The sequence below is a fragment of the Phocoena phocoena genome, chromosome X (genome assembly GCF_963924675.1).
Source record: "Phocoena phocoena chromosome X, mPhoPho1.1, whole genome shotgun sequence".
Taxonomy (NCBI): domain Eukaryota; kingdom Metazoa; phylum Chordata; class Mammalia; order Artiodactyla; family Phocoenidae; genus Phocoena; species Phocoena phocoena.
Genome location: NC_089240.1, coordinates 65,424,263 through 65,436,812, shown reverse-complemented (window position 1 = coordinate 65,436,812; position 12,550 = coordinate 65,424,263). Strand labels below are relative to the sequence as shown.

Here is a 12,550-nt window from a genome sequence, read left to right as displayed (position 1 = left end):
TTCCAAGCGGCAATTTATTCAATATTGAAAAAATTGTGTGCAGATCTCAAGTTGGTCTTATGTTTTATATTTATAATATATATATATATGTAAGCATGCTGGAATGATTAATATTATATATAAATCATCTAGGAAAGTAAAGAACTTGATGATAACCTGGAATATAGGAAAGAAAATGTATAGGATGGCCACGTAGATTAGTGGTTAAGAGTGTGGTGTCTGATCGGAATCTTGGCTCCACTACTGTGTGACTTTGTGTTTTGGTTTCCTCGTCTAGAAAATGTAGGTAACAAGCGGCTGTCTGACTCAAAGGGTATAAGGATTACATGAGACAATCTGGATAAAGGATTAGTATAGTGCTGGGTATATAGTAAACTCTCAATAAATGTAAATTGCTGTTCTTGTTTTGTCAATATGTCAAAGAAAAGAGGACGGGTTAAAAAGCATTTTCAGAATAAAGTCAAAATACGTCACTAGTACTTTCAGGTCAATGGGACTGAATTGGACCCCCTATGAAAAGGTGGAGGGGATCAAATGACGTAGACCGCCTTAGCAACAGGCCCCCAAAGAAGGTGAATTTCTGTACCCAATAGGCATCTGCGCTGCGGAGAAGGCAGCCAATGGATGATGGAAGGAGGAAGAGGGAGGACGCGCCAATTCTGCTGCCTGAGCCTCGGCCCAACAAAATGGCGGCGGCGGCGGCGTCGCTTTGTTTCCGCGGCTCCTGCGGAGGTGGCAGCGGTGGCGGCCTTTGAGCTGTGGGGAGGATCCGGCGCCAGCTGTAGTGACGACTAAGAGTCCAGTGCATTTCTATCGTAACTGGGCACCGGGGAGCGCAGAGTGGCGCCCTACGGTCGCTGAAGCCGACAAGGCGTTGAAGCGAAAACATGACTGCTGAGCCCATGAGGTAAAACACAACCCCGTCTCACGGATCCCAGTGGTTTCGGCCTACGCGCCTTCTGAGCCGGGTGTTTGGGAAAGCTTTGGCTTGGTGGGTTAGGCCTGTGTTTTGCTGAGCGGAAAGAGGCATCGTTTTCTCCTTAGGTGAGGAGGGTTTCGGGGTTTCGGCGGTAGGCTCCAACCCGGGGTGGGGGTGGGGGGCGCGGCCTGGCGTGTCGGGCGCTTTCTCCAGCCTCCCCGAACCGCGGAGCTTAGTTGGTCTCCTCTGTTTATTCTTTGGTGCTTGTGGAATTGAGACCCTGAAGTGGGAGGCAGTTTTTGGTATCCCGGTCTTTCTTCCTAATCTTTGGGCCTAGAGACTGCTAGGGGACGAAGGGGTGGGGGTGAGGGGTGGGAAGAGGGGGAGGGGCGGTCGGGAGGATGTGAGATCCTGGGACGACTTAGTGGCGTTTGGACTGCTGAAGACGGGAAGTACCCCATCCTTGCGGAATTTTATTTTTTTTTCCTGCAGCCCCTGGGGACAAGCCCATTTTGTGGGGTGAACGGGTGGGTCTTGCCAGTATTCCTTATCTATCCCAGACCCTGAGGGGTATCCTTGGATTTACCTCTAGGCAAAGGGATACTAACGCAGGGTTTTGCTTCCAGAGGACCCAAGTATACTACTTTTTGTGTAGTCCAGCTTTAAATGGGTGGTAAGGCAGTCCTTAGATGTTTCTCCAATTTATGGGCAAATTTTGAGCAAAAGTAATTAGACCTTATTTTTGTTTATTTATTTATATATTCCAAGAGGGGTGGGGAGCACGTTAACATGGGTTGATGGGAAGTAAGATCTATTGCAAGGAAGTAGTGCCTGGCAGGCCACCTCTTACCAATCAAGCACGTTTATATTAGGTTGAGGCTGCTTTTCTCTTGTGCTTCTGATTTGCCTCTTGATAGTGTCTAAAAATAATGGGTTGTTAATAAGAAATGTATACCACTTTTACACAGGTGGCTGGCTTGCTTTTCAGACAGTTTGACATTTGACTTTTCATCCCTTGTGAATTAAGTAATTTTTCTGCTCTGAGATGTATCCTTGGTGCCTAGTGGCAGAGTAAAATTACAGGGATCATAGATCAGAATTGCATTCGTAGTTGGCAAAATATGCTTTTGAGTAACTATTAGGATGGTGTATATGCGTGTGTGTGTGTGTGTGTATATATACACATCATCTTAATAGTATATAGGTATATATGTTTTTAGAGCACTTTACCTAGTGTATAGAATTTGGGAATGAACCTATGATATTTATTGTGTCTATTTTTCTGCATTAACAAGCAGTAGATGGAAGATGTTTTCCTTCCTTTGAGGAAAAAAAATGCACTTTAGTTCTTAGATTGTAGATCCCTAGTTGTGTAAGGATTGTGGCCTTGGTTTTTGAATTTGTGTTAATTGGTCAAAGTGCAATAAGCCTTTACGTAAGGGGTATTGGGCACATAAGAGGTACCCAGTACAACTTGTTGGTTAGTTATTATCAGGTGCCCATGTTCCTGTACATGAAGGGTGTACCTTACAGTTAAATATGACCTCTAGGTTTTACTAAATCTCACAAAGTCTGCCTCTAAAACTGTAGCTTGAACTTGGATTTTCTCCCTTTCTTTAGGGTGAGCAAATTAATTATGTATAGACTTTCTGAATAGAATTATTCACTTTATGCCAGGGTCAGTTTTCCTTATGAGCCTTGAATTTTTGTTGATCTTAGTGGTAAAAGTAATAATCATAACTAAAATTGAGTGCTTACTGTTGACTTTTACCTGTGTAATCGTGATTAATTCTCAGAACAACTCTATGGGTAGGTACTTGGTGTTCCCCTTTTTACAGATAAGGAGGAAACTGAGGCATAGAGAGATCAAAGAACTTGATCAAAGTTATATAGTTTGTAATTGGTGGAGCTGGAATTGAACCCAGTCTTGACTCCAGAGCTTATGTTCTTAACCACAGGCATTAATATCTCCTTGAGCTGCCAGATATAATGTGATTATGACCATTTTAATTTAGCCCAAGTATTACAATGGAAGAAGTTCATGTTAGATACTGTTGTCATTTGTTGTAGGTCTTTTGAGTTTGTAGGTGTTTTGTCTTTGTATTTTGTCTTTTATGTTCATATGAGATAGTAAGATAACTGAAGCATTTAATTCCAGGAGAATCTTAAGCTACGTGAAAACCCCCTTGCAAAGAACACATGTATAAATGTGAAGAATTAATTTTAAAAAGTGTGATGCTGATTATTTACTATGAAAGTGCTCCAAGTGGGTGTTCAGAAGAGCTGTCTCAGTCTGAAGTGTCATTCATCTCAAACCATAATTGTAGTTAAAGGATAATCTGACAGGTAATGCTTGAGTGAGTTGAACCCACAATACCAAATCACTCTTGATTCTCTTCTAATGTGAGGCAGAAATAATATGAACAATTCTATGAATTGTCATTAATTTTATTTTACACAATTGTTCCAGATTTTTTCTTTATCAGATCTTCTGTCCAGCACTTAAAAATAGGAGCAAAGATTAGTTTCTAATTTTTACTTACATTTATAAAAAAAGAACATTCCTAGGATTCTGTGGTAAAAAAAAATAGCCAAAAGGCAAGAGGGAGGAAAATAAATTGATGATTTGACTAAATCATACAGTTGGCTCTGTGTTCCTCCACTCAGTACAAAGGATTTCAATCTGTGGTTGATTGAATCCGAGGATGCGGAACTGCTGATATGGAGGGCTGACTATGGGACTTGAGCATCTTCAGATTTTGGTATCTGTGGTGGGTCCTGGAACCAACTCCCCTCAGATACTGAGGGACAAATATACACTGAAAAATCAGTGGCTCAGTTTTCACAGGTTTTGTTATTTTTGTTATTTTTTTTTTTTTGTGGTACGCGGCCCTCTCACTGTTGTGGCCTCTCCCGTCGCAGAGCACAGGCTCTGGACGCGCTGGCTCAGCAGCCATGGCTCACGGGCCCAGCCGCTCCACGCGGCATGTGGGATCTTCCCGGACTGGGGCACAAACCCGTGTCCCCTGCATCGGCAGGCGGACTCTCAACCACTGCGCCACCAGGGAAGCCCTGTTATTGTTTTTAAACAGTTTTTTGTTATTTATTTTGTTTTAAATAAGATTATTTCTTCAGTTTTTTGGCCTGAAAGATCAGCCTCTGATTGACAGGTAAACTTTCATTTATTTATTTATTATTATTTTTTTTTTTTGCGGTATGCGGGCCTCTCACTGTTGTGGCCTCTTCCGTTGCGGAGCACAGCCTCCGGACGCACAGGCTCAGCGGCCATGGCTCACGGGCCCAGCCGCTCCGTGGCATGTGGGACCTTCCCAGACCCGGGCACGAACCCGTGTCCCCTGCGTTGGCAGGCGGACTCTCAACCACTGCTCCACCAGGGAAGCCCTCATTTATTTATTTATTTATTTTTTGCGGTACGTGGGCCTCTCACTGTTGTGGCCTCTCCCGTCGTGGAGCACAGGCTCTGGACGTGCAGGCTCAGCGGCCAGGGCTCACGGGCCCAGCCGCTCCGCGGCATGTGGGATCTTCCCGGACCGGGGCACGAACCCGTGTCCCCTGCATCGGCAGGCGGACTCTCAACCGCTGCGCCACCAGGGACGCCTCCTCATTTATTTTTATATAAAGATCTTGGAGATTTGATGGAACTTGTCATTCTAATCCTTATGGCAATTGATTACTTGAAAAGCTGAAAGCAATATAACCAGTTATTGGTCTTAAATTTTAAAAGGTAGAAGTGGTCCTACTTGAGAGATGTTTGGAAAATGTCTTAGAAAGTGTCTGTTATTGTGGTAGTTCACAATCAGTTGCATACTAATCTGTTTTTGAAAAATGATATCTGTGAAATATGTTCATTCCCACTGTGTGGAAGTTATTAAGCCAGGCCTGTGGCAGCGGAGTACATGCAAATTTTACAAAGGGTTTTGAAAATATTCAAATGCCAGCTGTTTCGTTATGTTATTGGTGGGGATGAGAAGAAAGACATTTGTGATTTTAATTGTGATCAGGCCAGTTCTCATTATTGGCAACCCTTGGTATAGTTGACCATGAGCCTTCACTTTTATATTGTATTTCTAGGGATAAGATAAATGTAGTACTTAAAGGTATTTGTATATAGATTTAGGTGTGTGAAATATTTTTTTCTGTAAGAAATTGTGTGTATTTATGTGCCTATTTCACTTTTGAAATCTGAATAAATTTACGGATTGGGTGACAGAATACAGGCAATTCTTGGGTTTACATGAAGTCTTTTTCCTCCAGAGCTTGAATGTTCTCTTGGACATTGGCATAAGCTGTTAAAATGGGTTAAGCCATTGGAAAATGATGTATAGCTCTTCCTTTAGGAATGTTGAATATAGCAGGGCAGTAAAAGGAGTGTCTAAGTAGGATCTCTCTGTACATGTATCCTAATGCTTGTCTTATTGGCTTGATAGCTGACATGCAGGATGACTAATCTCCATAGCTCTTCATCTGTAAAATAGGAGTAAGTTTAAAAGATACTGATAAAGCCTGCAGTTCTGGAGGAGATAACATGGTTATAACAGCGGTTCTTAAAAGACAGTAAACTAAAAGCTCTTTGGGGGTCTTTGTTAATTTTTAAGTGTTTTAGGAGTGTAAAGAGGTCCTGAGACTAGAAGTTTGAGAACTGCAGGTTGTAGAGGAATGAATGCTTAACTCGAGGCAAACCTGGGTGTTCTAGTTACAGCTCTGTTGCTCAACTGATTGTTGTGGACAAATCATTCATCTTTCTAGGCCTCTGCTTTGTCATTTACAGAATGAACTTGTACTAGATAGTCTACAAAGTTATTAAAAACATAATCCTGGTTATGTTAGTGTCGATCATTTTTTGACTTTGTTTGCCTTTTTGGGGGTAGGGAGAAGAAGTGATGAGGGAAAGTTTCTTTATTCAATGTATGCATATCTTTTTTGCCTTGAAGCGTACATGGTTAGGATACAGATGTTTTGTTGCTAATATAATCTCATATACTGTCACATACACAGACATTTATTAGAACAGAAAAACTTTGCTGGGAAGTTCGTTAATAATTATTACGGCTCAGGATATGTTCTGTTTTGAAAGATTACTATATGCAGTGTATTTCTGCTCTTTTATGATTGGAGATGATACTTCTGAAAAGACGTATATTCTAGCTGATTGTGATTTTTGCCCTGGGAAAAGGTTCTGTGAATTTTGCTCTCTAGCCACTGTTTTCAGATCCTGTCTCTGAGACTTTGTCTCTGAGTTTTGGCTTGAAGTAGCCATTCTTGGTATCGGTAGTCCAGCTTTCTTGTGAACTGTTAAATAAAATATTTGTTTAAGAAATTTATTGGTATGGTAGTGGTGTTCGTGTGTATATAGCCTATATTCCATATTTTGGAGGAATGCTTTATTAGTTGATCAAATACTTGAGTACCAACTAGGTGCCAGGCATCGTACTAGCGTATGCAAAGGGTAAAAGACAAAATTCCTGCCTCCTTAGAGCATTCTTAATCTAAGGAGGGAAATAGTAAGTAAATAAGCAGTTACAAAGCAGTGCTAAAATGGAGGTATATTAGTTGTGCTAGGGATCAGAATGAATGAAAGCCTAATTTGGGGGATGTTTAGGAAAGTTTTGCAGAGGAGGTGGTATCTGTATTGGGTCTTGAAGGTAAGTTAGCAGTTAAGGGTTGGCTGTGAAAAAGGGCAATCCAGCAGAGGGATTAGTATGGCTAAAGATTAGGCTTATTTTCCACACAGCAGAGGAAATAAGACATGTTCACAAATAAATTCGAAGCAGGATATAAAGTGCTACATGCTGTGTTGGGTAAAAAGTGACTTGCTGTGGGAGTTTAGAGTAGGAGGACATTTCTGATGGGGTCCAGGGAAGGCTTTATAGAGAGGTAGCATTTGGATGTGACCCTTGGAGGATGCATCTACTTTTAACAAAGAAGACTGGGGGAGGATTTCAGATGTGAGTTATGGCAGCTTGAGCAAAGAAATGTTGTATATATTAGTGTTTTCTAATTGAAAGGAGGTCAGCTTAGACTTTTTAACTCAGTTCCTGGGCAAATATTGTATAACCATGTGCAATTAGTATTTTTCCAGCTTTATTGAGATATAATTGACATATAGCATTGTGTAAGTTTAAGGTGTACAGTGTGATGATTTGATATGTGTATATATTTTGAAATGACTGTCACAATAATTACCTTTTTTTGTTATTGTTGTGGAGAGAACTTTTAAGATCTACTCTCTAGCAACTTTCAAGGATATAATACAGTATTGTTAACTATAGTCACCATGATGTATGCTGTACATCATATCTTCAGAACTTATTTATCTTACAGTGCAGTTCATATGTTAACTTTGATTGCTCGATGATCTTGTAAAAGCCACATGTGCCCTTGTGACTGAGCCCGATAATTTTAATTCAGAAGAGCTATCAAAAGCATAACCCATTTTCCTTGAAGATTGTGTAGAATTTAATGCACAGATTTTGAATGACTGTGAGTGTTCAAAATGTACCATTAGTTGTCTTTATTTTGGTCATTTGTCAGTTGACTTTTGGGTGACATTTGATTTATAAAATCCAAAATCAAAAATAGTTTATCTTTGAGTAATACTGGATTTATTTTGCTTATTTGAATTATATCAGTTATTTTTTGGTTTACTTGATAGCATTCTAAACTTAGTTCTGCTATAAAACTTGTTTTGAAAAGTGAATTTGTTCCAACAAGATGGATGTATCGGGGGACAATTTGAGCATAAGACAAAATTTGCATTTGCTTATTTAGGATTTTGTCTGCAAGTTCAGGGCTCAGCAAACTATGGCCACCAAACAGTGCCCTATTTTTGTAAATAAAGTTTTGTTGGAACACACCCAAGCCCATTTGTTTACTTTGTCCTGTGGCTGCTTTTGTAGCACAGTCTCAGAGTTGAATAGTTGCAACAGAGACCTAGTGGCCCACAAAGCCTAAAATATTTACTATCTGGCCCTTTATAGAAAGTTTGCCTTGGGTGAATGCAGGAAACTGCATCCAGCTGAACTGAGTTACATTAAAATACACGCATATATAGGCACATACCTCAGATATCTACCACATACCTCAGTTCACCCCTTGTGTTATGAGCCACACCCATCCACACCTATTGTTACAATTTTTCATCCGATTTCAGATAACTCTCCTTCCATCACTTCACAGTAATTCATGAGCTGCAACCCTTCTGATGCCCACTTCCACAAGCAAACTTCAGGTCTTTTTCAAGGTAACGTGCCATATTTATTGTTGTGCTTGTGTATTTCTTAATCACTTAATATGTGTAAACTGTGTAAAATTGTGCTACCATTTCTATTAGGTTTCTGTCTTTTTAAAAAAAATGTGTCACTGATGAAGTTTTTTCAGTGTTGTGCTTTTAACCCCGTTTTTCCCGTGAATCCTATGGTGTTCATTGCACAATTTTGCATTACCTGGTGATTTTTAGGAACTCATGTTATATTATTGCAGAACTGACTGTAATTGTCATACTGCAAAAAGTATTGATTCATTCACCAAACATTTCTTGGGTTGTGTGAAGACTAAATGAGTTAAATGGACACAAAACACTTAGGTAAGTGTGACATAATAATTACTCAAATATTAGTTGTTACTAATTACTATTACCATTGCCAAGAACTGTTCTAAGTACTGCTTAGGTGAACAAGACAAATTAAATTAAGGCTCCCCATGGAGCTTACATTATACTTTACACTATACTTAAAAAAATCAGTACTAATTTACATTTTGGCTAGTAACTCTGTTCCCCCACAACAACAAAAAAAGATGTTTTGGTGTTTTTATAAATGATACTTAAAAAATGTCTATCCATGAAACCTTCAAGATGGTGGAAGAGTAAGAGGTGGAGATCACCTTCCTCCCCACAAATACATCAGAAATACATCTACATGTGGAACAACTCCCACAAAACACCTACTGAACTCTGGCAGAAGACCTCAGACCTCCCAAAAGGCAAGAAACTCCCCACATACCTGGGTAGGGCAAAAGAAAAAAGAAAAAATAGAGACAAAAGAATAGGGATGGGACCTGCACCACTGGGAGGGAGCTGTGAAGGAGGAAAAGTTTCTACACACTAGGAAGCCCCTGCACTGGTGGAGACGGGGTGGTGGCGGGGAAGCTTCGGAGCCACGGAGGAGAGCGCAGCAACAGGGGTGCAGAGGGCAAAGCGGAGAGATCCCTGCACAGAGGATTGGTGCTGAACAGGACTCACCAGCCTGAGAGGCTTGTCTGCTCCCCCTCCGGGGCGGGTCAGGGCTGGGAGCTGAGGCTCGGGCTTTGGAGGTCGGATCCCAGGGAGAGGACAGGGCTTGGCTGTGTGAACACAGCCTGAAGGGGCTAGTGTGCCACAGCTAGTCTGGAGGGAGTCTGGGATAAAGTCTAGAACTGCTGAAGAGGCAAGAGACAATTGTTTCGGGGTGCATGACAAGAGGGGATTCAGAGAACCACCTAAATGAGCTCCAGAGACGGGCATGAGCCATGGCTATCAGAGAGACACCAGAGACGGGCATGAAACGCTAAGGCTGCTGCTGCAGCCACCAAGAAGCCTGTGTGCCAGCACAGGTCATTATCCACACCTCCCCTCCAGGGAGCCTGTATAGCCCGCCACTGCCAGGGTCCTGTGATCCAGGGACAACTTCCCCGGGAGAACACACGGTGCGCCTCAGGCTGTTGAAACATCACGCTGCCCTCTGCCTCCGCAGGCTCACCCTGCATTCCGTACCTCTCGCTACCCCGGGCTTGAGTGAGCCAGAGCCCTCTAATCAGCTGCTACTTTAACCCCGTCCTGTCTGAGCGGGGAAAAACACACGCCCTCCAGCGAACTACATGCAAAGGCGGGGCCAAATCCAAAGCTGAATCCCAGGAGCTGTGCGAACAAAGAAGAGAAAGGGAAATCTCCCCCAGCAGCCTCAGGAGCAGTGGATTAAATCTCCACAATCAACTTGATGTACCCTGCATCTGTGGAATACCTGAATAGACAACGAATCATCCCAAATTGAGGCGGTTGACATTGGGAGCAACGATATATATATTTTTTCCTTTTTCTATTTTTGTGAGTGTGTATGTATATGCTTCTGTGTGTAATTTTGTCTGTATAGCTTTGCTTTTACCATTTGTCCTAGGGTTCTGTTGGCCCCCCCCATTTTTTTTCTTGCTTAGTGTAGTTTTTAGCTCTTGTTATCATTGGTGGATTTGTTTTTTGGTTTGGTTGCTCTCTTTCTCTTTTTTTCTTTTAAATTTTTAAAATTTTTATTAATTTTTTATTTAAAATTTTAATAACTTTATTTTATTTTTCTTTCTTTCTTTCTTTTTTTTCTCCCTTTTATTCTGAGCCATGTGGATGACAGGATCTTGGTGCTCTGGTCGGGTGTCAGGCCTGTGCCTCTGAGGTGGGAGAGCCGAGTTCAGGACATTGGTCCACTAGAGACCTCCCAGTGCCACATAATATCAAATGGCAAAAATCTCCCAGAGATCTCCATCTGAACACCAAGACCCAGCTCCACTCAATGACCAGCAAGCTACATTACTGCACACCCTATGCCAAACAACTAGCAAGACAGGAACACAACCCCACCCACTAGCAGAAAGCCTGACTAAAATCATAATAAGGTCACAGACACCCCAAAACACAGCACCAGATGCAGACCTGCCCACCAGAAAGGCAAGATCCAGCCTTATCCACCAGAACACAGGCACCAGTCTCCTCCACCAGGCAGCCTACACAACCCACTGCATCAACCTTAGCCACTGGCGGCAGACACCAAAAGCAACACGAACTACAAACCTGCAGCCTGTGAAAAGGAGACCCCAAACACAGTAAATTAAGCAAAATGAGAAGACAGAAAAACACAGAGCAGATGAAGGAGCAAGGTAAAAACCCACCACACCAAACAAATGAAGAGGAAATAAGCAGTCTACCTGAAAAAAGCTTCAGAGTAATGATAGTACAGATGATCGAAAATCTTGGAAATAGAATAGAGAAAATGCAGGAAATGTTTAACAAGGACCTTGAAGAACTAAAGAGCAAACAAACAATGTTGAACAACACAATAAATGAAATTAAAAATTCTCTAGAAGGAATCAATAGCAGAATAACTGAGACAGAAGAATGGATACATGACCTGGAAGCTAAAATAGTGGAAATAATTAATGCAGAGCAGAATAAAGAAAAAAGAATGAAAAGAATTGAGGACAGTCTCAGAGACCTGTGGGACAATATTAAATACACCAACATTCGAATTATAGGGGTCCCAGAAGAAGAAGAGAAAAAGAAAGGGACTGAGAAAATATTTCAAGAGATTATAGTTGAAAACTTCCCTAATATGCAAAAGGAAATAGTCAAGTAGAGGAAGTTCAGGGAGTCCCATACAGGATAAATCCAAGGAGAAACACACCAAGACACATATTAATCAAACTATCAAAACTATTAAAAAGTATGAAAAGCAGCAAGGGAAAAACAACAAATAACATACAAGGGAATGCCAAAAAGGTTAACATCTGATCTTTCAGCAGAAACTCTGCAAGCCAGAAGGGAGTGGCAGGACATATTTAAAGTGATGAAAGGGAAAAACCTGCAACCAAGACTACACTATCTAGCAGGGATCTCATTCAGATTCGATGGAGAAATTAAAACCTTTACAGACAGGCAAAAGCTAAGAGAATTCAGCACCACCAAACCAGCTTTACAACAAATGCCAAAGGAACTTCCCTAGGCAGGAAACACAAGAGAAGGAAAAGACCTACAATTACAAACACAAAACAATTACAAAAATGGGAATAGGAACATACATATCGATAATTACCTTAAATGTAAATGGATTAAACGCTCCAACCAAAAGACAGACTGGCTTAATGGATACAACAACAAGACCCCTATATATGCTGGCTAAAAGAGACCCACTTCAGAGCTAGGGACACATACAAACTGAAAGTGAGAAGATGGAAAAAGATATTCCATGCATATGTAAATCAAAAGAAAGCTGGAGTAGCAATTCTCATATCAGACACAATAGAGTTTAAAATAAAGACTATTAGAAGAGACAAAGAAGGACACTACATAATGATCAAGGGATCGATCCAAGAAGAAGATATAACAATTGTAAATATTTATGCACCCAACATAGGAGCACCTCAATACATAAGGCAAATGCTAACAGCCATAATAGGGGAAATCGACAGTAACAATCATAGTAGGGGACTTTAACACCCCACTTTCACCAATGGACAGATAGATCATCTAAAATGAAAATAAATAAGGAAACCCAAGCTTTAAATGATACATTAAACAAGATGGACTTAATTGATATTTATAGCACATTCCATTCAAAAACAACAGAATACACTTTCTTCTTAAGTGCTCATGGAACATTCTCCAGGATAGATCATATCTTGGGTCACAAATCAAGCTTTGGTAAATTTAAGAAAATTGAAATCGTGTCAAGTATCTTTTCCAACCACAACATTGTGAGGCTAGATATCAATAACAGGAAAAAGTCTGTAAAAAATACAAACACATGTAGGCTAAACAACACACTACTTAATAACCAAGAGTTCACTGAAGAAATCAGACGAAATCAAAAAATA

General features: G+C 40.9%; 1 protein-coding gene across 1 annotated transcript in view; it reads left to right on the top strand.

Annotated features, from left to right (window-relative positions):
- Positions 1-665: 665 nt before the first annotated feature.
- The window catches only part of ATRX (ATRX chromatin remodeler), a 243,199-nt gene continuing 231,314 nt past the window's right edge, over positions 666-12,550 (top strand). The window contains exon 1 of the mRNA XM_065900087.1: positions 666-907. Coding sequence (XP_065756159.1) covers positions 888-907 — 20 coding nt within the window. The 5' untranslated portion in view covers positions 666-887. The remainder of the gene's footprint in view (positions 908-12,550) is intronic.